This window comes from Archocentrus centrarchus, chromosome 22, assembly GCF_007364275.1.
Source record: "Archocentrus centrarchus isolate MPI-CPG fArcCen1 chromosome 22, fArcCen1, whole genome shotgun sequence".
NCBI lineage: Eukaryota > Metazoa > Chordata > Actinopteri > Cichliformes > Cichlidae > Archocentrus > Archocentrus centrarchus.
In genome coordinates this window covers 19,638,494-19,654,782 of record NC_044367.1, presented here as the reverse complement: position 1 = coordinate 19,654,782, position 16,289 = coordinate 19,638,494, and the positions used below count along the sequence as shown (strand labels likewise).

The 16,289-nt window shown below is 40.1% G+C and overlaps 1 protein-coding gene across 2 annotated transcripts in view; it reads right to left on the bottom strand.

Moving 5' to 3' along the window:
* slc25a21 (solute carrier family 25 member 21) overlaps positions 1–16,289 on the bottom strand; it is an 88,686-nt gene that overhangs the window by 8,745 nt on the left and 63,652 nt on the right. For both annotated transcript variants that reach the window (XM_030718793.1, XM_030718794.1), the window contains exons 3-4: positions 6,994–7,077; positions 560–626 (exon numbers count right to left, since the gene is read on the bottom strand). In XM_030718793.1, coding sequence (XP_030574653.1) covers positions 560–626; positions 6,994–7,077 — 151 coding nt within the window. The remainder of the gene's footprint in view (positions 1–559; positions 627–6,993; positions 7,078–16,289) is intronic.

Genomic DNA, 16,289 nt, shown 5'->3' with positions numbered 1-16,289 from the left:
GGGCAAAATGCCAGCAGTGCCGTTTTAATCTGAGCTTTAATTTGCTTTTTGGCTCCAGACATTTCTCACCACCTAACTTTGTTCGCAATGTGAGTGATTACCCCATCTTCTCAGTGTGAGTGCTTACTTTTAAAGTTCACACATCCTCGTTTCCAGCATCTCATTACAGAGGCGCTTCATGCCAAGCATCAGGCTCCTCTGCGCTCCCCTTCTCGCCCCAATCCCTGTCACCCCATTACATTTAGAGAGGTTTAGCTCCAAGTGCTAAACCTCCCTACAAATATCCAAAGATGGCTCTCAGGAGATGGCTTGCTGTAAATGCTTGTAAGTCAATATTTGAAAAGCCAACAGAACAAACAGGAGTGGCTGAGGAGCCAGACATGGCGGAGGGCGTCATATGTTTAATCAACATGTGTGTACCATGTTAGAGCGATTGTAGTTTGAGTGTTTTCATATGGCAGCAAAGCACTTCACAATGAAACCAGATCCTGAGCGTTGCATCATATCCCGAGAAGCTTTGCAGCTTTCAGTGAACAAACATACATGTCCTCTGTCTCACCTTGACTGCTCTCTTTGGTGTCTCTGCCAGAATCGGAGGCAGGATTCCCTTGTAGAAGCCAAACGCTCTGTAGAAAGAGAAAACGTTGCCACAGCTCTGAATTTTTATTTTTTTTTTAAACTTCAGCCATTAAATTCAGTTCATATCTGTAGGATATTTATTTTATCAACATTACACATACATCAAATCAGCCAAACTGTGGCTGAATTATCTTCCAATAAACTGATACTTTTATCACTCATCATTGTAATGCAATACAGATAAATAGCACAAACTTACACACAGTGTAGATTGCATTAGGTTTAGGAAGCCCTTTTAACAATGCATTATGCCATGTAACCAAGTTTCAGATGGCTGCTCACTGATTTTCATACTGCATGGAAATAAATGGAAGCCAGTGAACGTCAATAGGTGTGGTCCAATGGATAGCACTGTCACCTTGCATCAAGAAACACCTTTGTGAGCTTCATCCCACTATTTGAGGATATGTAAGTTTGATTTCTATTTGGCTGTAGGTGATGTCACAGTGAAAGGTTGTTGGAAAAAGGTCAAGGAATTCAAACAATGTGTAGAGTTCCAGTTTAAGTTTTATATGAAGGTTTCAAAGTCACAAATGCATTAGTGTGGCATTTTCTTCAAGCTATATGGATACTATAGCAATCAACAGACTTTACTAAAATATAAACTGCATGACCAATACTTAGGTCGCAAAACAGAAACTAAGTATACTGCTGCTGTTTGGCAACATAATTACTGAGATATATTTTCAAACCACAAACCCCGGTAAACATGTTCTACAGGAATATGCTGAGGAAATGATTTAAGAGTGTTTTTAAGCATTTGATATGCTGGATATTTCAAAAGCAGTAGCTGTATAATTTTAGTCAATTTGGTAGTTTGCCTGTGCTCAATCATACGTCCAGCCATGATTTAAAGCAGACTCAGAGCCAGGAAAAATAATAAAATGATACAGTGAGTTATTCATATTGAGATGTGTGCCTACATGTAACACAGGCTATATTTTGGAAGAAGTGAATTTTATGTCTGCCTTCACAGACTATATGGACAGCTATGGTTAAGATTGTTAATTTAGCCATTAACACACTTTTTGGGTACTTTTTGAATTATGTACAAAACCTAATAACCTTCCATGTTGTGTTCAGAATCACACTTAACCTGTATAAATATGTTAGAATTTGTTACTAACATAAAGCTGAAATAATCTATAGCTAAAGGCTACTTTTGTAACAAGATGAGGTATTTTACTCATCTGGCTGGGTGATGGAAATGCAACAAAGAGAACATATATAGATTCACATGAATGCCTGAACAGTCTTTGACGTATACATGCAAGAGGACAGCTTTTGTTTTGCACACAGCATGTTTCGTATACATTCAGAAGTGCACACACATGCATTTTTCATAGCCTTCAGTTTAGTGAAAACATGTTAGAACATTTAGGGCATTTTGTTTGAACTGGTGCAGTTTACACTAATGGAGCCAGAAAGGCATATTTTATGTGCTAACTTTCTCTTACTAGTTGTAATTTTTTATTTTTATTTTTTTGGTCAAACTTTACCACGTGTGCCACAGGCCCCAGGTCTAAAATGCAGCACATCTGAAGTGTCGGATACTCTGAGTCATTAGCCTTTGTGTTGATAGCAAACTGTTCTTGGCAACAGCTAGCTCTCTTCCACTATTATCATTCCTAAATGTTGTTTTAAGGGGGCTGTCTTGAATTAAAACAGGTAAAACAGGTTTAAATCTTAAAAGAAGCAACAGTAGAGGCTACTATACTTACACTATAGGTTAAAGGAACAATAGGAATGAGTCATTATACATTTTTACACATAGCTAAGCCATTAATAACAAGATGGGGTTATGTATGTGCAAATGCACTGAATATTTTAATAAATATTTTTGTTTTATTGACACACAGTATGTACAAAGCTCAGGGCAACATGAAAACAACCAACGTATAAACACAAAACAAACATGTTGCTATGGAAAAATTGCATTCTTTTGTGGTCACCAGCTGTCACAAGCTTTTTAGATTTCCCACTTCCTTGTACATTTACTAATGGGACATTTTCCATGATGCATATTCCATTCATGGAAAATGCAAAATATGCAATTCGATTACAGGGATTCAAAACTTCTGCTGTTTAGTTTTTGATGCTATTGCTTTACTTCTTGAAAGATGGCCTTAATAAAAAGGTTTTATTCAGTTGTTTTTTTGTTTTTTTTTTTAATTTCATGGCTAGTTATCTGTGCCAACTCTAACCTCCATAAGAAAAACACACATCAGTGAATCACAGAGATGCCTATTATTACATGCCCGTCACTACAATGTGGAATGTAAGTCATTCTGAGGGAATAGCTATCACAAATGTGTTGGTGTTCAGAAGATTTACTTCTAAATAAAATGGGTTTTTTTCACAAAGTCTTCACCGTGCTGAAAAATAAGAAAGTCTCTTTCTCCTTTTAGACCTGAACACAGAGACTAAGGGCACTAAATGTGTGTTGATGCACAGCTGAAAAGGAGTCAAAAACTAATGCTTGAGGTCTTTCCAAGGACTTTCCAAAGGCTTTACTAGGAATAAAAAATAAAGAATATGAACAGCATGCTCATCAAAGCCGTCCAAACTAATAAGAAATACTAGAATAAGAAATATAGAATTATTTGCAAATGTACACCCAATCATTAAATATTTGGCTTGTATGTGGCAAAGGGAAAGAGGAAGTATTAGAAAGGGCAAACTGCTAATGAATACAGGTCAAAGAGGACAACCTGGCGTGACGACTGTATCCTGTGAACAGCAGCACTCGCTCTGTTGTGGCAACATTCTCTAAAAGTCAACAGAGATGATCTTGGTTGATTAGGTACGAGTGTAAATATTTTTGCTGCTGGAACACATTTCCACTGAACACAATCTGAGAACAACAGGCCATTACACTTGCAGAGAATCCACTGTGGAAGAGGGCGTCTAACAAAAACAGCAAGAGAACCACTAATTAACTAATTATCATAAGTCTTGTCATCAGGTGGTAGATCCAGCCTATTTCATAAACACCTGAAGCTAGACAAGCAGTGTTGGCTCTTGGTAATTGAGCCCGCATAATCATGCCAGTGCAAGGGATCATCACTGAGCAAAATACTGCCTGGAAGCCAAAAATGAATCTCTTGTATGGTTTGTGTAAACAAGTTATTTCAGTCAGACGGAAGGCCTTTCCTTCTCCTCTCTTTGTCCATGCAAATGGTGGCCACAGATTTCCCGGGTGTGGTCAGGCTGGGGAGCCACCAGGTGATGAAGGAGGAGTGAAATTTGCTACAGAACAAATATGGCCTCTAGTGAGTGGCCATCATTTGAATCCTTATTTGATTGCCAATGTAAAGTACACACCAAGTCCCTTTTTGTCTTTCCTAAACAAATTGCCTCCTGACACAGAGCGAGGGATGAGCGATATGTGTGTCACTGCATTAGGTGGGTGCACTTGCATGCTTATGTGTGTAATTTGGCTTTCATTTTCATAAACCTTTCCTTTTTGTAACAGCCTTCTTCCATCTGGAGAGAAGCATGTCACTGACACAACTACACACACAAAAAAAGATCAACTAAATATGTCCATGAACAGCAATAATGAAAGAAAACAACCTGCAAACATGCTATTTGCATGTTTGAACAGACATTTTATTTTCACAGCTCTGCTTTGAGGAAATCGACGGGAAACTGCCCCAGGGAACATTTTAGCATTTCCAGTGTCTAATGTAACTTGTTGTTGCTCATAAAAGGAAATAAATAGTAGAATTTTCAGTGGCCAGGACTCATGGAGTAAAAGCCAGAAAAACTCTAATTTTACACAACTTAGATAACACCTAAGCACCCTAAATGCTGTAAATAGGATGAGAAACTTGTTTTACTGATGTGAGTGTTTGTTTGACCAACGCTTTTACCTGCTATATGAAGAATATAGAAGCACATGCTGCGGCTGTCAGAGGTTTTAGATCTCGATGAATCTAGCACAGTCCATAAGATGAATAATTTGTGAATTATAATATCCTAAAAAGCTTAGTGTTACATGGAGAGTAATGAATTCAACTCTCTGGCTCTTTTTTCTTTTTGAATTTCTAGAGGAACAGTATACTGTTAAAGACAGATTAGATGACATTTTTTGGAAATCCACATATTTTCTTTCTTGCTGTGACTCTGAAGATTAGATATCTCTGCATTTTCTATTCTGAATATGGTGCCAGTAGCTTAGCTTTGCATCAAGACTAGAAATAGAGGAAAGCAGCTAGGCCTGTTCTGTCCAAGTGACAATATCTCCTCACCACCTTACCATATCTTCTTCAAAAGCTCACTAATGATCTAGTACAATCTTCCCCTTGGAAAATACCAGTTAAGCATGTTTTCTAAAATGTCAAACTATTCCTTAACCTCATGGCTATTTCACTGCTGCAGTTCATATTTAATCTAGAGGACACCCTTTTCACAGTACCATGAATGTATACATATTTTTTGGATGGGGGTCCCTGCTGGAGTCTCCCCCCCCCCCCCCCCAATCCAACAATGTTAGTTCCAGGCATTTGTCACTGATCTTCAATATTTCCATCGTTCTGCAATGCGTGGACCCTTTTAATATTACCATGGCCGTGCTTTGGGTCTCGACCCAGTCTCTGGATACCACACTAGCAAAGAATGCTCAAGAATAGAGTCTTTTTGTTTGCCTCCAGACGGAAACACTTAACACATGCTCACGCTGCTGCACCCACACGCGAGGAAAGAAGTGTGGACTTTAAGGCGATACACAACCAAGTGTTGGTGAGCGTAGTTCACACGGTCACACACTTATGAGCACAGCTACAGGATTTCATGCTATATTTTAGAAATTTTACAACAGCCTAATGTAAAATTTTAACAGATATAACTCTTAATTAGTGTCAAATGTTCATGTGCATCTCCTTGTATATGAAATTAAATACTACAGGGCCAACTATTTTGTCCAGGCTCGCGTCTTTCTTCGGTTTAATCACTGAGCTCAACTTTAGAGCTCAGGTTTCCTCCCTCACTGGCTCAAAGAGAGAGAGAGAGTGAGAGAGAGAGCAAGAGAGGTCTGGTGTTGGCTCACTTCTGCCATGAGCTGATGGGAGAAGTTTATTTTTAATAATAATTCTACAACTGTGGGGCCTAACACTATTTGTATAAATTATAACTAAGTGGTTTGGCCTGGAGGTAATCCTCGATGTGCTACTGGGGAGTGATTACATACTCAGCAAAAATATACTGCTAATGATAATTGGTCGACAAGGAAGTGGATCTTCTGTCTTTGGTGACTCTCCGGTACATGTCTCGACTTTGTTGAGTGAGCTCACACTAAAACAGCGTGCAGAGCTTATGTTGATGTTGTGAAAGCCATGCAATTTGCCAACCATTTTCTGTGTCACATATTCTCTGGAACTAAGTACAAGCTTAGTGCTACATGACACACCCAAAAAGTAGGCAAAGAGGCGTTAAATGTCACACTGTCGGCATACGTGTGGGGTGAGGAGGGCACGGCTACTGTAACAGGATAAGTGTGTCTGTTGAACTTCAGCCAACTGAGGATTTCTAACTGTCACTAGCCAGCCTCTTGCCGCGCAGCGCTCGCTCACACCTTGCAGCAGATCAACTTTATATCCGCAGTAAAGCTGTCGGCTCATCGTAAACAGAGCGAGTGGCAAACACTTTCTCCTATGCCTGCTTTATCTCACAGACCTGTCACAGGGCAGGCAGACGAGGAGGGAGTATAGCAGGAAGACTGTCTGTAGTTAGTCCACTCTTATCCGGTACAAGATAAAGTGTATAATAAGGTATGTTCAGTGGTTTGCTGCAAGATATTTCTGGACACTGTCAGACACATCAGCTGTTTTTAAGGAAACCAAACTGTAATGCTCACATCTTTATAGCCACCAAACCACATAACTTTTAGTTACATTTAAATAAAGCAGCATGTTCGAAAGAAATGTCACTCCCAGCATAGCTGACTACATACTTTTCTCCTGACTGTATACTTTTAGTATGACAGCAACAGTAGCTTTTCCTAAGAAGTAACCTTTGACAGTACCAGTCAAAGGTTTGGACAGATTCATATGAATGGGTGAGTATGTCCAAACTTTTGTACTGGTACTGTAAAAGCACAGAATACCTATGGAATTCTTTGACATTACAGCACATTTTATTTCCAGGTTGTTTTAATTAATATGTATTCATTGAGTGAGTACTTGAATTTTGCCCCTCAAGGAACTCTTAAAGTATTCTGAATATAAATTAATTTATTAAGTACAGACAATTAATGGCACCATCAACCTTCATGTTTTCCATATACAGGAAAACAGAAAGACCCATGAGTGGCATCCCTGGTGTTATTGGGGATCACTACTGAGGATAACCTACCCTTCAGTCTGGAAGATCGTCCGGAAGCAATGACGCAGACTCTTGTAGCTGGTGGGGTCAGTGGCTCCTCTTTGGATCTGAAACCTGCAATGAGAAATTTCTGTTAAAAAAATTCTGTTACTTTAAATATTATGATCAGCAGCTCCATCAACTAGTGTTAACGATGTATATGGCCTTTTATCATATTTGTTTTCTTTAATTTTTATCCTCATTTCCTGTGCAGGTTATACTCCGACATGTGTTCGAAAGCACAAATTTGAGCTCATTTTCCCCTCTGTTTTCTTCCCTCTCTTTTTTTCCACCTCCACTATGATGAGAGGCTCCTTCCACCAGGTCCCCTCAGTGCAGGAGAGAACTCAAACATTTATTTAACCCAACTGATCCAATTAGCCATCCAGCGCCCCAGGACCAGGCCTTTTGCACAAAGCTTTTCAGGTATTAACATGCCAGCAAGCCTACAGTAACAGCGCTTGACTTACGTGTAAATTTTTAACATAATTGAGCCAGTCGAGTGACTTTTTGTTGGTACAGCAAACATCAGGTACCTCTCTAATAAAGTCTGCTGAGCTGTGTGTAAATTTTTTACATGAGAGACTGGCTGGGAGTGAAAGAATGAATAGAAATCATGCTTGTTAGCGGTAAAGAGCTTCAGGTACTCATTTACGACTCTTCATTTTATACCACTGAGTGCTTCGGAAATAGATTTCAAAACTTTGCTCAAAACTCGGTGAAATGACAAAGGTATTGTAGGTGAAACAAGACAATGAAAACTGTGTTTGACAATATGATAAATCCTAACTTGAAGAACTTAAATAACATTAGCAATTCTGAGGAGAGAAACAGAGACGTGAGTAAAGAGAGCATGCAGTAACGGGACAAGAGAAAGATTCTCTCCTCATATGGCTTCAACTTCTAGGTCATAAGGTTAGCAGTAAGTCGTCCACACGGGTGCCTGATGGGGCCATAAAGAGCCCCCAGGTTTCAGTGGAGGGGAAGTTTAGTGGGGTGAGCGGCCTTTCATATCACTAACAGATTAACATCTTAGAGGGGTGTCCCTCAAATCCTATTTGGTGGATTCCCAAATAGCTTGTAACTGGTTCCTGAAAACCAGTTAAAATGGTATAATAAATAGATGTCTGACACCATATTAAAGACAAGAAGAAAAGAAGGACTCAAGGTATTAGAGGATGGTGGAATAGGGGGCATTGGGGGGAGGCAAAGACCAAGAAGATTTAAGACCACTGGGGCTTGTAAACAAATTCAAATCTGGCTTAATTAGAGTCATATGATGACAGGGTCAAGGATGGAAGGCACTTTGCCCCCAGTCTCCCCCGTCTCCTTTGCGCTCCCTGCTTCGACCCGAACTGGCCCTAAGAAAGTGGGGTTGGCAATCCTGTGGTCCAGTTCCAGCCCCCTGACTCCACTCATAACCCTGAGGTCACCTCATTTCCTCATGGCCCTCTTCTACCCTGCCATAAAAGCCAGGGACCAAACAGAAAGGCCCAGGGAGTAGAAGATAATAGGGATGAATAGAAGAACTTGAGGCAGCAGGGGAACTGTCAGGCCCCTGGCTAGGAAGCTGCTTATGTTGCTTTTCACAGCAACCAACAGTGGAAAAGAAGACTCAAAGCTTCAGGTGGTTCCGAGCGAATGTGCTGTTTGGGGGAATTTGTGCAGACAAAAAGCTCTAGTTTCTGTTAATACGGCCTCAGTGAATACAAAGATATACTGGTTGGCTGAAGAAGAGCAAAAGATATCTTTTATATTGCTCTGGCAGATATGCTTGGCTTTGGAGTCACCCATGCAAATCATAAACTCTGCAGATGGAAGACCCAAGGAAAACTCTGGGGCTTCTTTAAAACACACAGCTTGGAGCATCTTCTTCAATCATCAGTGAAAGCTAATGGAGATACAGTGTAACAAGAAGGGATGAGATCTGCAAGTTCATCAAGACTCCCCCCTTCACTCCTGACCCACATCCTATTTTCTCTGTATTTGGGCTTTACAGGCCCAGAGCAGCCCAGGAGAGGGTGAAGGCGAGGGTAGGTTGGTGATTCTGCAAACGAGAAAAATACTCTTGTTTAAATAATCCAAGAGACCTCGTCCACCTGACCTCCAATACCTATAAAAGCACAAATGGCAGGCATCCACAAGGTTGTCAAAAAGGTAAAGGAGGGTGCAGTAGGAGGCTAGAGCCCCATTCTTTGTATTTTTATGGACAGCAGAGCAGTGTTTGAGGTCTAGCAAGGCTGTGTCCGCTCCTAGAGCCTTGTGGTAATGTGCTTGAATGAGGCACCAATGAGATGGGCTGTCACCTCATAGATGCTGAGGCATGGAGGTGAGCCTAATTACTGATTGTGCTTTAAAAAAAAAAAAAAGTCTATAGGAAGAGGGTTAGTAGGTTGATCAAAAGACAGAGGTTTGAAGGGCCAAATTTTAAAGGCTTTTTAGGAGATGTGGGTATTCCCTTAGAGGGATTCATCGTAGGATGACTTTGATGGCTTGCTCTTTATTTAAAATTTAAGGTCTAATAGGGCTGACATCAATTCATATTTATAGCTATTCAGACAGAGTGACATTTAATTAAATCACTAAGTAGAGAAGTAATGACCTAATCTACAACAGGCATTTACCTATACCTATCTATTATACTGTAATATTTCAAATACTGCAATTTTCTCCAAGTATGAATGTTTTATGATTTATGTGTGTTGCTGCATATTTGGGCTGGTTGCTACAGTGAGAGCCTTGATCTGCCCATGCCTTCCCTGTTGGAATGCCAAGTGCTTTGACAAAAAAAGAAGAGAAGCGAAAAATATGATTGAAGAAAAAGAAGAAGTGAATCACAAGGGGGGAGGAATGAAAGTTGAGCAATTTCTCATGTTAGATCTGAAGTACATAAGACAATCCAGAAGGAAACATAAAGGGGAAGTCTATTTTTTACAACCAGACAGTTAATTTTAATGAGCAGGATCATAAAGATGGTAAAAGTCCATTGCATTGGTACATGAGGTTACGACCACATTTCCGACATAAATGGTCCAACATGGCAAATTCCTCCAATTGTGACTTTGGCCATACAATCTTGCTTCAGGGTAAAAAAAGAAGAACAAAATAAAAGGATCCCATCTCCTCGTAGTTTCAGTGTCTCCTTGTTCTGACAAGTCATTGTTGTTGACAACAGAGACTACTTAATCAGAGTAAATAGTGTGTTTTATTTAAAAAGCAGCATATATCAAGGCATGTTACACTTTAGTATTGATTTCATCTGATCTCTGTCCTGTCCATAAAAAACTGAGCAAAGAAACAAAAATAATGATAGCATGAATCTGATAAAACTGTGACAGGAACAACAGAGCATAGAAGCAGGGGGGCATTAAAGACAAACCTTTGGAGAATGGAACAAGAAAATATAGTCAAGGGGAAGAAGATGTGAGATGGAAGCTCAAGGGAAGTGATAAACATTTGGTGCTTGCAACACGACCGGCTGCCAGAGCTTGATCTGGACCAGCCCAGGTTAGGTTTCACCAGCACCCACTGGATCTGGGAAAGCCCAAATTATGTATGTGGTATGGATATTGGAAAAAGGCTAGTCTGGCTGTTAAAAGGGCTACAAAATCCTTCTGTCATTCTGGATTCTCTCTCACACTGATAAAACTGATTCCTCTGAATCCCAATGGTGATGTTGGGACTGTTTTGCTGCTCCAGATGTCTGCTCATATACTGTGACCCTTGTGACCCGAGATCAGGCAGTGTTACTGGAGAAGAGCAGGAAAAAGAGCTGCATAAAACAGCACGAGGCAGGGCCAGTCTAAGACTGAGACCTCAACAGCATTACAAACCTCTGGTTGACTGACAGATTCGGACTATAGCAAATTCAGAATGGAACTACTGCAAAAGTTTATCAGATAGGTGGAAAAAATAAGCAGTCTTACCAACATTTCCAGAAAGTGATTGCATAACAGGAAGGATTTCTTGGGTGTTTAAAGTAGGGTCTTTAAACCTCTGCCAAAAGCTGTTAACTGAAATTATGGCACTATGGTGCAGTTTTAATTATGGCATCATATAAAAGTAAAAGTAAAAACAATAAAACCTCTTTTGCAGGTTCTTCAAGTACAAATGAAAACAAAGAAAAATATTCAGCATACTAAAACTGTTCAATTACTTTTTTCCAACAGGGGTGAAACTAGACTGTGATTTTCATAAGGAACTAGTGCTATGAATGATGATCTCATCAGTCATAGACTGGTCTTGGAATAGTAACAGCCACTTTCTTAAGAAATTCCGTAGGATTGTGGAGACTCCCCTGACAGCAGGTAACTGCTGGTTATAAAAAAAGTGTGCTCCAGACAGAAGACAACTGTCATGCACACTGCCAAGGAGAAACCCAAGAGTTATGCTGTCATGTCTCAGTCCTGGCTCAGATCTCTGCTGAAGTTGCCAATAATCATGCTTAAATGGTTAAAACAAATGACAGAGGCCTTTGTTGTTTCTAGAAACTGAGGCATGTTATATTGTGGTTATATTCTTAATTCTGTTTAAACATTTGTGACATGATGTTTTAGGGTGCAGATGTCAATTTGTCCAAGGGCTTGTAATATTGTTATTTAAAGGCTTACTGATCAGCAAGCTGCTGAAAAAGAATCACCCAACCACACATGGATAAAGACAGGATCCGGGATCCAAGTGAATGGCAACCACCAGTGATGTTATCTTTCTGTGTTGCTTTTCTTTTAGCTTTCCTTTCATCACTTACATCATATACTCTTTCTTGGACACACTGATACGCTGCCCTTACCTGGTATTACTGACTAAGAACTAAGCATGAAGTCTGGAGACAAGTTCAGGCCACAGCAACTTTTACAGGACACCATCCAGATTCTGTAGCTTAAATCCAGTTATTTTAAGAGCTTGAGTGACAAGAAGAATTATGGATCTAGTCAGCGATTCGGACCTATGAAAATTACAACCAAACCATGCCAAGGTTTTAAAACAAGTCTGAAATGCTTGAGCTGTGAGCTTAGGACTTCTCGACCACAGGCCGGAGCTCTTTCAGAATAATGGCAACACAAAAATGAAAGCATTATCATGTGAGTATACAACACACCATTATGCAGTCTAGTGCTTAGCTCTATTTGTTTAAACACTGCATGAACAAATGGGAATAAAACTATGCCTGTGCTTTAGTCACCAGTGTGAAAAATTGATCCAATTTGATTAAAAAGGGTTTATGATGGAAGGGTGGGGGGCTTAGGGGATTCTGGGGAAAGGTAAAACTTTTGTTGCTTGGCAGCTGTACCCCCCGTGGGGTGATCAAGCGCACCGGTCCTCACACATCTCCCGGGTCTCTCACCTGGCAACGCCCGGTGAGAGATGTGGTGTTGTCACGGCATCGCTGAGCGGAAGGGTTTTTCTGACGAAGCTAACTGCCAAGGCGGATGATCTTTTATTGACAAGAGACAACGGCTACATGTCCGTGATCAGAGCGAACCGAAGACGGATGGGCACCTATAGGCTTTTTTTTTTTTTTTCCCTATACACGCTGAGCATGATCGCAACATCAGATTATCTTACGCAGGATCGGTCGTCGCCAGGGTCAACAAGGACCGCGCCTATCATTGTTCTGCAGGATGGAGGTGACAAGTATACTACTGGCAGACTGCACCACAACAACATCCGCGAAAGAGAAAATATTGTTTGAAGTGGTATGGCCAGGTCACAAGAAGCAATGGCCTTGCAAAAGTCTCGCAAGGATCAGTTCAAGGAAGCAGAAGAAAAGGCAGGCAGAGAAAAAAAGTGGGCCGCAATATCATAGAATGGACACAAACGACCTTTGCAGAAACCCAGAAACACATGACCGTAGGAGGTGGAGAAAACCCAGCGCTCCCACGACCACACCGGGTCAAGGGACCGGTAATCGGTAAGACTGACAGAATAGAAGCTTTCTGCAGAGTAAAGAAATTGCCAAACAACTGGTTTATTCCGAGGTGTAATCCCACAGCAACAGCAATTTTTTTTTTTCTGTGCTTGAAAGTTTGCTTAAAAGCGACTCAAAAGTGGAAATAGTTTCTTGCAAGAGGCTGGAATGTTGCTGATGAAAGTAAAATTAAGGATGTATAAGGGATGCACAGACATGTATGTCTGAGTTTTGAGATGGTGCGGCAGGGGGGCAGCAGTGTGGTTGCAGCACAGTCAGGGTGTAGTGAAATCAAAGCACTCTATGTTTTTACCCTGTAATTAGTGCACTGGAATGTGAACCTCTTCACTGATAATGATTACAGGTGCTCAACTACAAAGTACAAGCATTGACAGACACATATGCTCCATCTATGACAGAAATTTCTATCGTAATCCATATGACTGTTAGTTATAGCTTCAACAGCTGTGAGTAACGCCAGCAACATCTGTCACAACTGTAAAAGTATTGGGTGTGGTTTTTAAAGGCTATTTTTCTGGATTTTTTCTTTTTTTATGGCTGAAACTAAGATTAAAATAAGTCGGCAGTTGCATCATATATATCATGAGCCTCTTTCAAGCATGCACCCCTTTCTGTTAATGTAACACAAATTAACTATGTCAGTCTCATGTCAAAATTTCCATTAATGTCACAATAGCAGTCTTACTTAATTGGATCTAGTAATGTTTCTGTAACACTTCCAAAGAAAAGCCTAAATGAGTACAATCATATTGACGGAGGATGGTTTTACATACTGAGTGAGTACCAATGAGGACAGCAAAGCACTTGATGCATAAAGAGCAGTGACCTAATTCTGACATCATCCAGAAGAGTATGGTTTGACAACAAAGAAGAATTGTAGCTTTTTGGATAACAACACAAACAAAAAGTTCTTGGGTTGCAAATTGGTGCAACGCCAAGATCAGAACTGTCATGCCTTCAGCTGAGGATGAGAAAAACAGGCAACCAAACACGACCACAAAGAGACTGTAAGAATCATAAAACATAAGCTATTTTTCTGTAATGTTTTGGCATGTTTGAGCAAACCTGAAACACTGATGTAAAAGTCACCAATGTCAGAATGACATAAATCCAGCTTTACTAAGCAGTGAATGTTCCACGCCTAAAAAGAGACGCCATTTTGGCCCATAGTTTAATATTTTTTTCAAAACTAGACTTTCCATATTTTCACATGAATGATAGTTCTTTGATATTTTCAAACATATTTTTTTTACCTTTTCTTTTTCATTAGAACTGTGCTTGGAAGAAGGAAGGGTGTATTCAGGGAGATGTCATTGCTTGACACTGAACTCTTTTTTTTTTTGCACTTACTGACGCAGTTATTTTGGGAGAGCTGCCCACATATAATAAAACAGCCTAGAAACTTCTTTGAATGTTGAGTTGCATTTGTGGATCATGATCCTTCCCGTAATCTGTATCTCTTTTAATCCTTTTGATTTTGCAATTTATTTTATTTTCCACGAGCATTATAAAAAAATGACAATGGAGCAACAGTAAACAACAAAACCACCACGAAAAAACTCAAACACCCATCATTAAAAAAGAGAGAAGGGTCTCACATAACTTTCAATAACAGTTTTTAAAAACATTTTTTCTTTCTTTTTTTGTAGCATCTGCAGAAAGCTTAATATAGCATAGCAAGGGTTTTGGAAAAATTGTGGTTATGATGAAAAAAGGTATAGGTTAGGCACATTAAAGCAGTTAGCTGGAGAAAGATTATGGTGACTGTTAACAAAACCACAAATGTTAATTGCAGGTCTGTGACAAGACAAACTGTCAGCATAAATGTGGGATGGATCAGCCGATACACCTCCTCAAACCACCGCACCCTTACTTTCTGCCTTTCTACATCTTTTGCATTTCAGTCAGGACCGCTTTAGTGAAAGAAAATTATTATTTCCATTTGCAGTAATTTATATTTGGTGGTTCGGTGCCGTTCTAGTAGTCTCTACTTGCCCTTCCAAGTGTATAAATGGAAAAGTCTGAGGCAGGGAAAGCAAGAGTAAAGCTTCTCAGGTTATAGAACAGAGCTGACAATGGCAGTGGACACAGAATTGACTACAGAGGATTAAAAGGAGGAGTTGGGTTGCAAAGCAGCTTGCAGAGAAAGCAGTGAAGACAGACAAGCTGAAGCAGCTTAAATAGAGCACCCCATATAAGTGCTGCCATTTGGATATATAGAAGGGTGTCACTTGATGTAAGTTGGCAGTAAACTACCTGATGTACTTTGATTGCTAGCTCGGCTTGACTTGTTTCAACCTATGCTATGCTCAATATGGGTAAAAATAATCAACATACTCGTATACTAGTATAAATGATTATTGATAGTGCATTACTAGGATGGCAGACTTGGTAAGTATAATTGTATAATGAACCATATTATAAAATATTTTGCTGAACTATATTCTTCACTATTAGGAACTACAATAGTGTAGGAATAGGCTATGTCTATTCATATTGTAATCCTGCCAAATATGCTGTTCTGCTCTTCCCATGAAAAGATATGCTGTCTGCCTTTTGAACTGGACTCACAGCTCTAAAGCTCGTGCTTGTGAATTGCAGCAATGGACTGACTGAGCTGGGTTTATCCTGCATGCACCCGGCATGTGTCTAGCTTTAGATTCTGAGTGAAGTCTTTCCCTGCAGACTCAGAGTGTTGGGGGGGGGGATTAGAAGCCAGCTTGACTGCTGCTGACCTGCCTGCTCCTTTACAAGGAAAGATCAGCTATCAGACTGCTGCTGCTTTGTACCCTGCTGTTTGAGGGTTGTGTCAGGGATTCTTCCTTAAGTGCACAGGGGTTCACCAAGCAGCTGGGGGCAAACAGAGGTGGAGAGAGGAGGCCTAAAACCTCTCACTATCCTTAGTACTGTCACGTGTTGCCCCAAAAAGCCTGGACGTCATCTGTCAAAGACCTCATCAAAGAGCACTTTCAAGCTCACCAAGTTTCATGCGTGCTGTGACCAAATGGAGGTAGTGTTTCCGTGGATACTGCCCCAATTGAGGGCTAGTACCAGGTTTTTCTAATCAAGCTTGAAACGAGCTACTGGCAGGCTTAGTGGTTTACAGTGACAGCCATGTCATACAACACAATTTACAGAATTGCACAATTCAATACAAATCTTCTAAACGTATACAACTGAGGAATCTAAAACAAAGAATTATATAATCACTCAACTAACTACAAATTCAGAAGAAAGGATGCAAGTTTAAACAATAGATTCCACATTACATTGATGAAGTAGTTATGTAATAAGGTTCATATTAACAAACGTAGTGGTTAAATCAACAATAGGTTAACTGAGACTTTTGCTGAAAAAC